This window comes from Chiloscyllium punctatum, chromosome 4 (assembly GCF_047496795.1).
Source record: "Chiloscyllium punctatum isolate Juve2018m chromosome 4, sChiPun1.3, whole genome shotgun sequence".
NCBI classification, from domain to species: domain Eukaryota; kingdom Metazoa; phylum Chordata; class Chondrichthyes; order Orectolobiformes; family Hemiscylliidae; genus Chiloscyllium; species Chiloscyllium punctatum.
In genome coordinates, this window is record NC_092742.1 from 89,456,421 (window position 1) to 89,473,737 (window position 17,317).

Consider the following 17,317-nt stretch of genomic DNA (forward strand, 5'->3'; position numbering starts at 1 on the left):
ACTAATGCACCTCCACCTACACATCCCTGAACACTCTGGGCAATTTTAACAGGGTTTGGATTGGATGGTTAATATACAGACTAACAGATACCCAGGAGTGCGATCCAGACTGGAATCTAATCAAAGGATTGAGCTGGCTAATGTACAGAGTCCCTTAAAAATGGAAGTCAGTTAAAGATTGGAATTTTATCAAGGGGATTCGGGACGATTATGTGTAGAATAACAGATACCCAGGAGTGAGCTGTAGACTGCAGTCAAATTGAGGGGATTGAGTGATTTACAAACAGAGCAACGGGATAGGAGAGGGGAGAAAGTACCCACCTTGGACCAACTCAAAAATGAGCTGAGCCAGACAGGATTCAACTGCTGTATGTGGAGGTTTCCATGTGTTCTGAAAGATGGGAGAGAAACAGGCAGATACCCACACTTTCTATGATGTTGCAGTCAAATATCTGAAGGACAGTGTTGAATTCTTATGATTTGGAGGTGCCTGTATTAGACTGGGATGGACAAAGTTAGCAATCACACAACACCAGGTTATAGTCCAACAGGTTTATTTGGAGGCACGAACTTTCGGAGCACTGTTTCAACCACCTGATAAAGAAGCAGCGCTCCGAAAGCTAGTGCCTCAAAATAAACCTGCTGGACTATAACCTGGTGTTGTGTGATTTTTAATTTTGAATTCTTATGGAATTCATAGGCTTTCGATAAGGCCACCTTGACAGAGAAATTGATTCTTTTCTAGCATTTTAACAGAACGAGAAACATTGAAGTCTCGTACTTCAGGTTTCTACCTCAAAGTTGAAATGTTGGCCTCTCATCTATATGAGTTGAAAATGTGTTGCTGGAAAAGCACAGCAGGTCAGGCAGCATCCAAGGAACAGGAGAATCGACGTTTTGGGCATAAGCCCTTCTTCAGGAATGAGGAAAGTGTGTCCAGCAGGCTAAGATAAAAGGTAGGGAGGAGGGACTTGGGGGAAGGGGTGTTGGGAATGCGATACACCTCCTTCCACCCTGCCCCCTGTAAAAACGCCATCCCATATTCCCAATTCCTTCGTCTCCACCGCATCTGCTCCCAGGAGGATCAGTTCCAAAACCGTACCACCCAGATGGCCTCCTTCTTCAAGGACCGCAATTTGCCCCCAGACGTTGTCGACGATGCCCTCCACCGCATCTCTTCCACTTCCTGCTCCTCCGCCCTTGAGCCCCGCCCCTCCAACCGCCACCAGGACAGAACCCCACTGGTCCTCACCTACCACCCCACCAACCTCCATGTCCAGTGTATCATCCGCCGTCATTTCCGCCACCTCCAAACAGACCCCACCACCAGGGACATACTTCCCTCCTCTCCCCTATCGGCGTTCCAAAAAGACCACTCCCTCAGTGACTCCCTCGTCAGGTCCACACCCCCCACCAACTCAACCTCCACTCCCAGCACCTTCCCCTGCAACCGCAAGAAATGCAAAACTTGTGCCCACACCTCCCCCCTTACTTCCCTCCAAGGCCCCAAGGGACACTTCCATATCTGCCACAAATTCACCTGCACCTCCACACATATCATCTATTGCATCCGCTGCATCCGATGTGGCCTCCTCTATATTGGGGAGACAGGCCACCTACTTGCGGAACGTTTCAGAGAACACCTCTGGGACACCCTGATCAACCAACCCAACCACCCCTTAGCCCAAAACTTCAACTCCCCCTCCCACTACACCAAGGACATGCAGGTCCTTGGACTCCTCCATCGCCAGACCATGGCAACATGACGGTTGGAGGAAGAGCGCCTCATCTTCCGCCTAGGAACCCTCCAACCACAAGGGATGAACTCAGATTTCTCCAGTTTCCTCATTTCCCCTCCCCCCCACCTTGTCTCAGTCAAATCCCTCGAAGTCAGCACCGCCTTCCTAACCTGCAATCTTCTTCCTGACCTCTCCTCCCTCACCCCACTCCTGCCTATCACCCTCACCTTGACCTCCCTCCACCTATCGCAGTCCCAACGCCCCTCCCCCAAGTCCCTCCTCCCTACCTTTTATCTTAGCCTGCTGGACACACTTTCCTCATTCCTGAAGAAGGGCTTATGCCCGAAACGTCGATTCTCCTGTTCCTTGGTTGCTGCCTGACCTGCTGCGCTCTTCCAGCAACACATTTTCAGCTCTGATCTCCAGCATCTGCAGTCCTCACTTTCTCCTCTCATCTTTATGAGTGTCTGGTCAGAGTCAACAAAAATGACCACCAGCATGAGGTCAACTAAAAAGTGACCCAAGCTGAAGTGATGGATAGAGGAAGAGGTGAGCATGCTGACTGCTTCACTACCTGCCTTGTATTAATTTGTTAGGCAGGTTTGAATAACTGATTGACATAGGAGAAACTACCAGTCCCTATAAATACAGTATATAAACAGGCGCTTAGAGACAGAGGCTATACTTAGTCTGGCAGCCACCTTCTTTGGATAGGGGAAGTCTGGGAAAATAATGATGGAAGGAAGGAGAGGGGGCGAGAGCTTCCTAACTCTTCAGTTACTGAGGGGAATTCTGGTGTCACAAACTAGAGAGATCAAGACTCAAAACACTATCCATTCATTCATTTTCCAGGATTAAATAAACTACTTTTGGCTGTCACAGGTCCAATGGTCTTCCTATCGATGTAGCTGATACATCATATCATAACCATTACTTCTTAATTTGCTTAATTGACTTTCTTAAATTAATTTACAAATTCTCGACTGCCTTTTAACTGACAAATCCTGAACCTCAAAACTTGCAGACAATTTCAGAGTCTGGGAATTCTGTGGTGAGTAATACCTGTTTGGTACCCCATCCTTCACCTTCAACATTCAGCACCCTCACTCCTGACACATAATGGCAGCAGTATGTACCGATTACCAGATGCACAGCGGTAACTCACCCAGGCTCTTTTGACAACATGTTTCAAATTTGCAACCTCCACATCTAAAAGATAAAGGGTAGAAGATGCTTGGGAACACCATCACCCACAAAGCCCTTTCAAAGTCACACACCATCCTGACTCAGAATTATATTGCCGCTCCTTCACGGTCACTGACACATCCTCTTTTTGGTATACCTTCGCTCTATGCACTGCAGTGGTTCAAAGTGGCAATTCACCATTACCTTCTCAAGGGAAATTAAGGTTGGGCAATGAGCACTGCTCTAGTCAGTGACACCCACATCCCATGAACTCCAAAGCCTGCCCACCATCAATAAGCCAGGAGTGTGATGAAATACTTATCTGGATGAGCGTAGCTCCAACTACACTTTAAAAGCTCAACAATATTCAGGACAAAGCAGATGATTTGCCAGTCATCCCATCTGCCAGATTTAACATTCACACACACCAACATTGAAACACAGGTCTGCAGTGAGTACCATATACAGATGCAGAAAGGGAAATCACATAGGCTCCTTTTACAATATTATCCAAGTCTGTAACCTCTGTCACCTAGAAGGGAAAAGGCAGCAAGTGTTTGGGAACACCACAAATGGAAGTTTCTCACTGAACCACACAAATCCTGACATGGAAATACAACACATTCCTTCATCACGATGGATAAAATCTCGCCACTCCCTACCTAACAGCATTGTAAGTCTATCTACATCAGATGGACTGTAGCAGTTCAAGAAGGTGTCTCACCTTCTGGCCTCACCAATGACCTTCACATTCTGGGAAAGACTTAAAAGAAAGGCTTCTCTCAAATGCTTACCTTGAGTACAGTCCACTTCCAACAGACGGGGAAGAAGGTGGTGTAGGGGAAGCTTCTTTCATTGCTGGAGACAGTGTTGGAGGAGTAGAAGACAAGACACTAGGGCCTGAAGTAGCAGCATCATCAGAATCACCTGCAGGTAATATAACTTTATTTAGCACTGTTATGATATGAGCTGACAGTGTAAGTCTAAGACATATTTGAAAAAATTCTCGAACCAATGACAGTATCAAATGCCAGACAGCACAACACTCATTTGGCCAAGAGTCAAGTTCCTTTCCATTAATGGTTTGCAAACTGAGTTCCACAGATACTTCCCAAGAAGCCCATGAAATAATGTGAAAATGTTGCAGCTGCACGTGCAATGCAGTGTGGGCTGTGTTTCCTTAGAAGTATTATTGAAAGACTCATAACATGTAGCACTTGTTGCATTAGAATTGAGATTGGGGCAGAGTGTTGATCAGTGATTACTAGCCCATTTGTGCAGGGGTAATGCAAAGAAATAAGCTTGGGAACCAGTTCTCTGCATGGCCTCACACATATTTCCCATCATTTGCAGGGAATCAATTGAGCTCAGAGGAAATTACCAACCTGACGTCGCTGAAGACTGCTCCACAATTCCGACTTTCACCACCTGCAATATTATAGATTCAGTACAATGTATTAAGAGCAGAAAGTGTCAAGAATCAGCAACCAATTACTAAGAAGAACATGTGTTGATATACAGTTTATACGCATATCTTCCTCGGTATCTGGGCTGTTTGTACAGTATAAGAATTAGAACCCTGTGGAAACAGGCCCTTTGGCCCAACAAGTTCACACCCTCCGAAGAGTAACCCACCCAGACCCACTCCCCCACCCGATATTTATCCCTGACTAATGACCTACACTATGGACAATTCATCTAATCTGCACATCTTTGGATTGTGGGAGGAAACTGGAGCACCCGGAGGAAACCCACACAGACACGGGGAAAATGTGCAAACTCCACAGAGACTGGAATTGAACCCGGGTCCTGGCGCTGTGAAGCAGCAATATTAACCACTAAGCCGCCGTGTCACCCATGTGGAGCACAAGACTCTCATCATCTGATCATACAGAGTCAGCCTCTCAATTCCAGAATAGGGAGTACAGCTTCTCAGTATCTGGATTTCATGAAATGTTTAACCTTCTATATTTCTGTTGATTATATACATGCTACAACCAATATAAATGAGAAATAAGTTACAGTGACACAAAAGCAAACTATGCAAATGTTTAATACACCTACCTCAAAATGCAAGCATACACTCAACTCACTTCCTCAAAGACATGCATATATGTTCAACCTTTTCTCCAACTGGCATCAATTCCTCGACTCTTCATGGTGAAATGCATTCAGCCGTCCTCCACAAATATACACAAGTATTCCTTCAGTGCTTCCTCAGTGTTCCTGACTAAATTTGTAGCCCATCCCTAAACCACCCAGAATGCATGCATATACTTTTGCAAAGTTGAAAATCACACAACACCAGGTTATAGTCCAACAGATTTATTCAGACTATAACCTGGTATTATGCGATTTTTAGCTTTGCACAAGTGCCCATCAAAATTACTCTACAGTCTCACACACAAACACAAACTTCAATGAAAATCTAGTGTAAACTTGTTCAATCACAATCTCCATCCAACTAAATGCCCACACACCTGCAACTCTCATGTCTCAACAAACACAAAATGTAATATTCTTTTCTGTTGAGTTCAGAAAACATTCTCTCTCTTTATAATAAGCATTAAACACTGTAGACCATTTGGCCTCTGGATCTACTTTACCACTCAATAAGATTATGGCTGATCTGATCATGAATTTAACTCCACATTCTTTCCTAATCTACATAACTCTTGATTTCCTTGACAATCAAAAACTTATCTAACCTAGTGTGACGTATATTTATGATCCAGTATTCACTGCTCATCCAGGAAGAGACTAGGTTCGAAAACTAACAACCCTTTGAGAGAAGAAATTCTCCCTCATTTGTGTTTTAATTAGGATTTCTCATTTTTAAATTGTGCCTCCAGTTCTAGATTATCTCACAAGGTGGAACATTTTCCACCCAGGTACAATCAACTCTCAGTAATACTTAGAATCAATAGCTAGTAATACGCAGCAAAACCATTCATTATAGAGTCGTGATTAAAATTTACATAACAGGAATTGAATGATAGTGAAGACTTCAGATGTGTGATTTGAGCAGGATTTGTAGGAAAGAGGCATGTCAAAGCAGAGAGATTTACAAATATATGACAACTAACAGTTGAACAATAACTGAGGAGACACCAGAAAAGCGGAATGTTTGACGATAGAGGATTTGAGAGGTTTTCCCATATTCATCTCCAGATGTGGTTAGCCCAATTGTGCAAGAGGTGGTGGTGATGAACTGCCTCCTTGAACAACATACTGGATTAGTGGTGCTGGAAGAGCACAGCAGTTCAGGCAGCATCCAGCGAGCAGCAAAATCAACGTTTCGGGCAAAAGCCCTTCTTCAGGAATAAAGGCAGTGAGCCTGAAGCATGGAGAGATAAGCTAGAGGAGGGTGGGGGTGGGGAGAGAGTAGCATAAAGTACAATGGGTGAGTGGGGGAGGGGATGACGGTGATAGGTCAAGGAGGAGAGGGTGGAGTGGATAGGTGGAAAAGGAGATAGGCAGGTCGGACAAGTCAAGGAGACAGTGCTGAGCTGGAAGTTTGAAACTAGGATGAGGTGGGGGAAGGGGAAATGAGGAAGCTGTTGAAGTCCACATTGATGCCCTGGGGTTGAAGTGTTCCAAGGCGGAAGATGAGGCGTTCTTCCTCCAGGCGTCTGGTGGTGAGGGAGCAGTGGTGAAGGAGGCCCAGGACCTCTATGTCCTCAGCAGAGTGGGAGGGGGAGTTGAAATGTTGGGCCACGGGGCGGTTTGGTTGATTGGTGCGGGTGTCTCGGAGATGTTCCCTAAAGCGCTCTGCTAGGAGGCGCCCAGTCTCCCCAATGTAGAGGAGACTGCATCGGGAGCAACGGATACAATAAATGATATTAGTGGATGTGCAGGTAAAACTTTGATGGATGTGGAAGGCTCCTTTAGGGACTTGGATAGAGGTGAGGGAGGAGGTGTGGGCACAGGTTTTACAGTTCCTGCGGTGGCAGGGGAAAGTGCCAGAATGGGAGGGTGGGTCGTAGGGGGGAGTGGACCTGACCAGGTAGTCACGGAGGGAACGGTCTTTGCGGAAGGCGGAAAGGGGTGGGGAGGGAAATATATCCCTGGTGGTGGGGTCTTTTTGGAGGTGGCGGAAATGTCGGCGGATGATTTGGTTTATGTGAAGGTTTGTAGGGTGGAAGGTGAGCACCAGGGGCGTTCTGTCCTTGTTACGGTTGGAGGGGTGGGGTCTGAGGGCGGAGGTGCGGGATGTGGACGAGATGCGTTGGAGGGCATCTTTAACCACGTGGGAAGGGAAATTGCGGTCTCCACTCCACCCTCTCCTCCTTGACCTATCACCTTCATCTCCTCCCCCACTCACCCATTGTACTCTATGCTACTCTCTCCCCACCCCCACCCTCCTCTAGCTTATCTCTCCATGCTTCAGGCTCACTGCCTTTATTCCTGAAGAAGGGCTTTTGCCCGAAACATCGATTTTGCTGCTCGTTGGATGCTGCCTGAACTGCTGTGCTCTTCCAGCACCACTAATCCAGTATTTGGTTTTCAGCATCTGCAGTCATTGTTTTTACCTCCTTGAACAACAGCCTACCATGTGGTGTAGGTGCACCCATAGTACTATAAAGGAGGGAGGGAATTCCAGGATTTTGACCCAACATCAATGAAGGAATTGCAATATATTTTCAAGTCAGGATGGTGAGTGGCTTGCATGGGGACTTGCAGCTGGTGGTGCTCCCTATGTATCTGCTGTCCTTCCAGATGGTAAAGGTTGTGGGCATTGAAGGTTTTGTTGAAGCAGCCTTGGTGAGTTATTGCAGTGCATCTCGTAGATGGCACACTGTGTAAGAGAATGAAGTGAATGTTGATGGGGTTAGCTGGGGTTCAAGTCAAGCTGGCTGCTTTATCCTGGACAGTATCAAACTTGAGTATTGGAGCTGCACTCTTCCAGGTGAGCAAGGAGTATTCCATCACATTCCTGACTTGTACTCCATTACTCACAGCTGGATTCCTAGCCTCTGACCTGCACTTATATTTATATTGGCTCAATTTATGGCCAATGGTAACCCCCAGGATATTGATCATGGGGGATTCAGTAATGCCACTGAGGATAGTTAAGTTTTCCCTTGTTAGAGATAGTTTTTGCTTGACACTTGTATGACATGAATATTGTTTACCAACCCAAACCTGAATGCTGTCCACGTCCTGCTGCATTTGTACAAGGGCTACTTCAATATCTGAGGAATCACAAATGGAGCTGAACACTATGCAGTCAACAAGGAACATGCCCACTTAGAGTCATAGAGATGTACAGCATGGAAACAGATCCTTCGGTGATGAATGGAAGGTCATTGGTGAAGTAATTGAAGATGTTGGGCTTAGGATATTACCGAGGAACTTGCACAGTGATGCCCTGGATTGGACTGATATCTAAATAGCACAACCATATTCTGCTTTGTGCTCGGTATAATTCCAACCGGGGACAGTGTTTCCTAATTCCCATTGATTCCATTTTTGCTAGGGTTTCTTGATGCCACGCTCAATCAATTGCTACCTTGATGTCAAAGACAGTCACATTCACTTTTTGAGTTCAAGCTTCCCTGTTCATGTTTGCAGGAGCTGAGTAGGCCATTAGACCCCAAACTGTGTGTCAGTAAGTAGGTCACTGTTGAATAAATACCACTTGGTTTGCACTGCCAATGACACCTGCATCAGTTTTCGATAATTGAGAATAGGCTAATTGGATGGTAATTGACCAGGTATGATTTGTGCTAATTTACAAGATATATCTAGGCAATTTTCCACATTACTCTGTAGATACAGTGCTATAACTGTACTGTTATAGCTTGGCAAAGGACATATATAGTTTTGGAGCACAAGTCTTCAGTACTGTTGTTGGAATATTATCAGGACCCACATCTTACACAGCATCCAGTGCCTTCATAGATCTCATTACAGTGTTGAGTCAGCAGATCTGTTCTAAATCTGTCCATTCAGCGTGGTGCCACACAATGCAGAGGCATGGCATCATGGTAACGACACTAGACTTGTAACCAAGAACTTCAGGGAGATACTCTTGGGCCATGGGTTCGAGTCCACCATGACTGATGGTGAAATTGGAATTGAACAAGAAACTGCTTTTATTCACTTGTGGGACATGGGCATCACTGGCTGTCAGCACTTTTATTGTCCATCTCTAGTTGACCTTGAGGTAGTGTGCTGATCTGCCTTCTTGAACCGCTACGGTCCACATGTTATAGTTGACCCACAATGCCATTGGAGGGAATTTCAGGGTTTTGACCCAGCAACAAAGGAATGGACATATATTTCCAAGTCAAGATGGTGAGTGGCTTGGAGGGGAATTGCAGGTGGTGGTTTTCTCACTGATCTGCTGTCCTCATCCTTCTAGATGGAAGTGGTCATGGGTTTGGAAGGTGCTGTCTAAGGAGCCTTGGTGAATTTCTGCAGTGTATTTTGTAGATGTGGTACTAATCAAGCAGGCTGCTTTGTCTTGGATGGTCTCAAGGCTCTTGATTGTTGGTGGGTAAGTGAGAAGTATTCCACTACATTCCTGGCTTGTCCTTTGTAGATGGTGAACAGACTTTAAGGAATCAGAAAGTGAGTTACTTTCCTGACGAAGGGCTTTTGCCCAAAACGTCGATTTTCCTGCTCCTTGGATGCTGCCTGACCTGCTATGCTCTAATCTAGACTCGCCTCAGTATTCCTAGCCTCTGATCTGCTTTTATAGCGATTGTGATATGTGATACGTCCAGTTGGGTTTCTGGTCAATGGTAGTACCCAGGATGTTGATAGTGAGGGATTCAGTGATGGTAACACTATAAAATATCAAAGGGCAGTGATTAGATTGCCTCTGATTGGAGATGGTCATTGCTTGGCTTTTGTGTGGCGTGAATATTACTTGCCACTTGTCAGCCCAAGATGTTTATTGATGTAAAAACCCATTTGGATCACTAATGTCCTTTAGGGAAGAAAATCTGTCATTCTTACCTGGTCTGGCTTACATGTGACTCCAGACCCACAACAATATGATTCATTCTTAACTTCTTTCTGGATAGTTAAGGATGGGCAATAAATGGTGGTATAGTTAGTGATGCCTTCATCCCATGACTAAATAAAACAAAACCCAGTGAAGCGTGTCATCCAATAAAGACAAGACTTCATCTCCAAAGGTAAAAACAATGACTGCAGATGCTGAAAACCAAATACTGGATTAGTGGTGCTGGAAGAGCACAGCAGTTCAGGCAGCATCCAACGAGCAGTGAAATCGACGTTTCGGGCAAAAGCCCTTCATCAGGAATAAAGGCAGTGAGCCTGAAGTGTGGAGAGATAAGCTAGAGGAGGGTGGGGGTGGGGACAGAGTAGCATAGAGTACAATGGGTGAGTGGGGGAGGAGATGAAGGTGATAGGTCAAGGAGGAGAGGGTGGAGTGGATAGGTGGAAAAGAAGATAGGCAGGTTCACAACATGGTTGAAGAGCTTCAGAGCAGAGGAAATGACCTGGGAGTTGCAGTGGGAGAGGGACTCCCTGAGATTCTTGTAGAGAGAGGAGAAAAACTTCTTCAAGGCAGGCATCCTTGCAAGAGGATTCGCAGTAGGGTTAAAATCAACAAGGTAAAAACAATGACTGCAGATGCTGAAAACCAAATACTGGATTAGTGGTGCTGGAAGAGCTCTTTATTCCTGATGAAGGGCTTTTGCCCGAAACGTCGATTTCGCTGCTCATTGGATGCTGCCTGACCTGCTGTGCTCTTCCAGCACCACTAATCCAGTATTCATCTCCAAAGGACTGTTTGGTGGTTACTCCTCCCAATACGGTTATAGAACATACAACACAGTATGGGCAGATAAACTTGGTACAAACACATTGGAGAGGACGAGGTCAAGCAAGCCTCTCCTCACACCTGCTGCAACTTCAAACAAGCACTTATGTCTTTTAAGATTTGGCCAATTTCCTCAGTACTACCCAGTTGGTGCTACCCAGCCACTTCATGACAGACATTGAAGTCCCCCACCCAGAGTACATTCTGTGCCCTTACACTCCTCGGTTATCCTCCAAGTAAAGTTCAACATGGAGGAGAACTAATTCATTAGTCGAATGGGGTTTGAGAGGAGGAGAGCACAAGGAAGAAAAGGAGGAGGAAGGTGGATTCCTTGCCTATGTTTCACCTGATGCCATAAAACTCTTAAGAGTCCAGAATCAATGTTACGGGCTCCCAGGAAATCCTCCATCATGGAGTCATCGTGGAATTGTATTATACAATGTCAAGCTGTTGTTTAATTAGACTGTTTGAAGGCTCTTCCAATTTTGGCACAAACTCCTAGACATTCGAAAGGACAATTTTACATGGTCAGTAGGGCAGTGTGCGCCATTTTCATTTCTGATGCTTTGGTCGATGCCTTTTATCACACCTTGGAGAGGTTAGGTGCAGGTGAGTGGGCTTGCTGGGCCATTTCAGAACACACTTTTGAGTCAACCACATTACTGTAGATCTGGAGTCACATGTCATACAGACCAAGTGAGGATAGCAGATTTTACTTTCTTGAGGATATTGGTGAAGCAAATAGATTTTGATAACTGATAAAGCCTTTGTGGTCACCATTAAGCTAGCTTTTAACTTTAGACCTATTAATTGAATCCAAATGTTTGCGGTGAGAATCAAACTCATGTCCCTAGAGTATCAGTCTGTGACTATGGACTGCTAGCCCAGGGACAATGCCATTATACTACCATCTCCCAATGGTTAATTGAATACACAAGATGGAGTAAACCCACAGAAAGATTTTCATACAGAGCAAATTTTGATTTCACTGCTTATCAGAGAATAGCTTGTGGTAGCTACCAAGGATCAGTGAATAGGATTGGCAAGGAGGTAAGATAACATTGAAGAAGTCTGGTTTAGTTGAGGCTGATGTAGAGCAAAGCTTTGAAGACTTATTGAAAGCATACCGCAGAATTAAAGGTTTGAATGTGGCTGCCTGCTGTGCTGCAATTGAGATGGGAGTATTTCAGAAGTGGAAGTGAGTTGTCTCGATAATAATCTAGAGGAGGGGTTTAAAACTCAGCTGGAGGAGAAGCTAGTTGTCACCATTAGATTCAGTTTAAACAAAGTGAGAGTTTATGTGTGAGTGAAGCTTCAGTTTAAACAAAGTGAGAGTTTATGTGCGAGAGACAATCCCTATGAAGAGCTTATGCTCGAAACATCGATTCTCCTGCTCTTTGAATACTGCCTGACCAGCTGTGCTTTTCCAGCACCACACTCGCAACTCTGATCTCCAGGCCTCACTTTCTCCCAAATCCCCCAAATGTACAAGAAGGGTCTCCTAGTTTCCAAGTTACAGCCAATACCAAGAATCAACTGCATTTTGATATGGAAATTGAAATAATGCAGAGGAATAAAGGTCACAGAGGCAGCATCCGAATGATGGATTAATAAGGGACTGCAGCTGACAGTCCTAGGGATTGCTGGAGCTGACCATGTTTAACACATCCCCGGTGTTGGGTTTTCTTATGCACAACTATTTACATCTATATAATGCCTTGGGATGCAATAATATATTGCCAACTGAAAAACGAATGTTATATGACCACTTGTAACACCAAAACTAAAAAAAAACACATTTTAAAACAGGGGAGATCACAGAAGTAGATTTAAGGAAGATGGAGTTAGAGAGGCAGCAAGGTTTAGAAATCAAATTCCAAGCTTGGGGCTTTAAAAGTCGCAACAGCAGCTTCCATTCTGAGGTGAAAGAAATAATGATACCCCAAAAACCCAAAACAGAGTTGAATAACCATCTCAGAAGGTTCGAGAGCTAGAGAAGGGTACACAAATAACGAGAGTAAGACTTGAGGAATTTCAGCAGAAAGATGAACCATTTAATCTTGCTAAACTGGAAACCAACTTCAGTCATAAGCCACAGGTGAGCAGGAAGATAAAAATAGAAGCATGAATGGACAACATCATGGAGGAAAAGTGATGGGGCATGACAGAATATTGAACATAATGAAGGACACACAGAGGAGAAACTTTAAAATATAAACTGAAATAACTTACCCCAATAAATGGAATAAACTTCTGACAGGAATCTTCATCTGGGCTATAGATTAAGAGGAAAACAAGAATCAAATCTAATCCATAAAATCACGAGAGAAGGAGAACCAAGCGATGCAAATATTAACATGCAGTAACAATTCTGTTTGATCAAATACTCATCTTTCAATTTGCATTTATACGCAGGATCATTCTTCAAATTGGCTGCAAATATTTACGCACAGCATATATGCACTAGCAGGAGAGTAATGTACAGTAGTATGGCTTTAGATACAGAGCACTCCAACTGGTATTATCTTCCAAGCTACTTTAATGTCAAAATGTTTAAACAATTTTGAAGCAATTTACTGGAATGGTACCATGGAGTTCACATGGTGGAAGAGTCTAGATCTAGTCTCAAAGTATACCTTTACTTTCCAATCAATATTTCAAAATGTGCTAAATACTTTAAAACAAAGCATTGGAATCAAACTGTGTGGGAAGTTGTTCAAACCTACATTGGGGCCCAAAAAATGACAATGAGAAACTACTTATGTAATTCTTATATATGATACTTCCAACAATTAAAAATGTTAGTATATCTGCAGATGAGAGTGTAAATATGGAAAAGAAATGTAATGGATAAGGTGTTAACATTAAGATAAAATAATGACTCTAGATGTCACTTTCACAAATAACGTTACAAGAGACGGAGAGTCTTTGGGAAAAGCTGGGGTAAATACTGCAAATAATGCAGGAGACAAAAATCCTTGGTGAATAGCTTGATGATTATTGGGAATGTTGCAGGATTAAGGAAACCTTTCATCATAATGGGCATAGTACAAGACACAAGAACTCAGGCTTGGTAAAGAACACAGGAACTCTTAGACAGTTGTCTGTCTGGTTAATCACTATTTCTGGGGTTATAACAATACAATTGATGCATTCTGATGAACATTTTAAAAATAATCGGATTCTATGTCCACATCAATTTAGTGTTTGTTTCGAAAAAATCTTGGATTAATTTCAAGGTCCCTGCTGAAGAATGGCATTTCTAAGGTAAATGGTCAGGTTTCTTGACCTGTGAAACTAGCCAGAGCAAGTATTGCTGGTTATGACTACATGAAAAAGTCATGCCTGAGCAAAGTGCCATGTGATAGGTCCACAGTTTAAACATCAAACTCAACATTTACATTGCACCTAATGGTACTGGAAAACATCATGAACATCAAAACGACAGCGCATATTCAGTATACATGTAAATTGCACATTTTCCTAGTTGCTAACATTTCTGAAGTATCAACACTTGCAAAATGTTAGCTCTATTTTCTTCCCTCAGTTGCTGCCAGACCTGGGACTTTCCTGCAATTTCTATTTTCAATTCAATAAATAAATTGGAAAATACTCAAAAGGGCCAGATTTCTAGAAATATGGGGAAAGCATAGCAGAGTAAGACCATTTGGGTGGTTCCCTCAAAGAGCTGGCCCAGACACAGTGATTCCTGAAGAAGGGCTCATGCCCGAAACGTCGATTCGCCTGCTCCTTGGATGCTGCCTGACCTGCTGCGCTTTTCCAGCAACACATTTTCAGCTCTGATCTCCAGCATCTGCAGTCCTCACTTTCTCCCAGACACAATGGGCCAAATTTTATATAATTCAATGTACTGAGTAGAAAGAAGGTTTAGACATGTTGCTCTCCTATATTGTCAGGAGTTTATCAGCTTGTCTGTTCCTCTTGGAACAAAGGAAATTTGATTGGTTTGTTCATCATAACAGATCATGTGTAGATCAGGCAAACAAAAGCTGTCCAATTACTTGTTAGTAGATGGACTAGGGGACACAGGTGTAAACGCTTTTGTCTGTTATACCAAACAAGCTCAGATAACATAAGAAAAGATAAGAAAAGATGAGGAAGACAAACATTGTTAGAACTTCTTTTTTGTTGTCATGTAGTTGACTAAAAACAAGCAGGAGGTGGAAGTCACTCAAGTGGCAAATATTCCAATGGCGCTGGCCCAAAATCATTAAAATCACTCAATCATTAAGACAGATTATTTTAAATAGAAAATAATATTTCAGGAAAAAATGCATAGCTGTATGTAAAGGGAACGGCTACAAAGATTTCTTGTCTGTACTACTTTGACAGCAAGTCCAGGTGCTGCAATCACTGCCATTAAAAAGGCCACCAGCTGTCCTACCATGAGAACACTGACATCTTCAAATTTCTCTTCAAACTTTGCCAATGATACCAACAGAACTGTGGCAGACAATGTTGAGTGTACCAATCAACTGCACCATAACACGTAAGTCAGGAATATGGGCAGACAGGAAGCAAGTTTAATACATACTGGGAAATGTGCGGTAATGCATTTTGATATAAGGAGAGGCAATAAACTTAATGACCCAGTTCTAAAGAGTGTGCACGACAAAAGGACCTGGGGTTCCTGTGCCTAGACCTTTGAAGGTGGTAGGACAATTAAGAACGTGGTTAAAAAAAAATGCGATCTTGTGTTTCGTAAATAGAGATGGTGTACAAAAGCAAGGAGGTTATTCTGAATATTTACACTGCTCTACGTAGTCCACAACTCAAGTATTCATTGAGTCATACAGCACGGAAACAAACTTTTCGGTCCAACTTGTCTATGCAAACCAAGTTTCACAAACTAAAACTTGCCTGCATTTGGCCTATATCCCTCTAAACCGTACCAAGTCACGTACCTGTCCAAACGTCTTTTAAATGTTGTAACCACACCTGCATCTACCACTTCCTTTGGCAGCTCATGCCACATACAGACCACCATCTGTGAGAAAAAGTTGCCCCTCAGGTCCCTTTTAAATCTTTCTCCTCACATCTTAAAAATATGCCCCCTAGCTTTGAACTTCTACTTCCCTAGGGACAAGTTCTGTTATTCATCTTATCTATGCTGTTCAAGATCTTAGAAACCTCTATAAAGGTCACCTTTCAACCTCTTATGCTCCAGTGGAAAAAAACCCAGCCTATCCAGCCTTTATTTCTAACAAAAACTTTCCATACGCAGCAACATCCTGGCAAATCTTTTCTGAACCTTCTCTAATTTAATAAAATTGCTCCTATATCAGGGCAACTAGAACTGTAAACAACATTCCAAAAGTGACCTCACCATTGTCCTGTACAACTTCAGCATAATGTCCCAACTCTCAATGGTCTGAGCATTGAAGCCAAGTGTGTTGAACACCTTCTTAACCACCCTGTCCACTAGCAATGCAGCTTTCAAAGAACTATGTACCTGAACCCCTAGGTCTCTCTGTTCAACAACCCTACACAGGGTCTACTATGAATTGGATAAGCCCTGCCCTTGTTTATTTTACCAAAATGCATTACCTCACATATATCCAAATTCAACTCCATTTGCCACTCCTTAGCCCATTGGCCCAATTAGTCAAGACCCCTTTGTAATCTTCTTCACTGTCAGTGATACCACCAATTTTGGTGCCACCTGCAAACTTAGTAACCATGCCTCCTAAATTCTCATTTAAATTGTTTACATAAATGACAAATGAAAGTGGACCCAGCACTGATCTCCAGTGTTCCAGTCCAAAATCCAACCATTTACCATGCTCGCATCTCCTACTATCAAGCCAATTTTGTATTCAACTGACAAGGTCTCCCTGAACCCTGTGTGATCTAACTTTACTAATTAGTCTACCATGTGGAACGATGTCAAAGCCTTTACTAAGTCCACAAAGACAAAATCCCCCGTTCTGCCATCCAGATCTAATCACTACACTTTAGAAACAATTGAAGGGTCTGTGAGAGGGTGCAGAGGAGATTCAGCAGAATGGATCCCAATAAGAAATTTTAATGATAAGGCTAGGTTGGAGAAGCAGAGACTGTTCCCATAGAACAAAGGAGATTTGATAGGATTGTACAACATTATAACAGATCAGATTTAGAAAAGACAGACAAAATATAGAACATTATCTGATCCCAATCAGGGAGCCCTGGCTGCCAGATAACAACAGGAGTGTCAGGCATCCTGCTCACTCAGAACTGGCTCTGAGGGACATGGATCCGTGTCAAGTCCTCTCCACATATAAATAAAGGTGACTACACAAGACACCAGCCTCTGTGGAGTTATTTCAGTGGTGAGAGAAAAGCACATTCCTGAAGAAATTTGCTCGCAACAATTGTCTTTGAGTTGGGTGAACATTTCAGGCTTGTGCTGTTATTTGGGAAGCTAGACTCTTTTGTTCCTTCCAAAGATTGGGCCCAGTCAGTGGAAAGAATGCTTTTTTTTGGGGGGGAATGATATTTGAGGCAGATGAAAAGCAACAAATAATTCCCCTGACAACTTGTGAACCGGAAACTTTATTGGTTGTTAGGCACCTAACTTTCAGGAGTTGAGGGG

General features: G+C 43.4%; 1 protein-coding gene across 4 annotated transcripts in view; it reads right to left on the reverse strand.

Annotated features, from left to right (window-relative positions):
• pacs2 (phosphofurin acidic cluster sorting protein 2) overlaps positions 1-17,317 on the reverse strand; it is a 284,997-nt gene that overhangs the window by 11,936 nt on the left and 255,744 nt on the right. For all 4 annotated transcript variants that reach the window (XM_072569264.1, XM_072569263.1, XM_072569262.1 and 1 more), the window contains 3 exons: positions 12,955-12,997; positions 4,310-4,352; positions 3,719-3,851 (listed from right to left, as the gene is read on the reverse strand). In XM_072569264.1, coding sequence (XP_072425365.1) covers positions 3,719-3,851; positions 4,310-4,352; positions 12,955-12,997 — 219 coding nt within the window. The remainder of the gene's footprint in view (positions 1-3,718; positions 3,852-4,309; positions 4,353-12,954; positions 12,998-17,317) is intronic.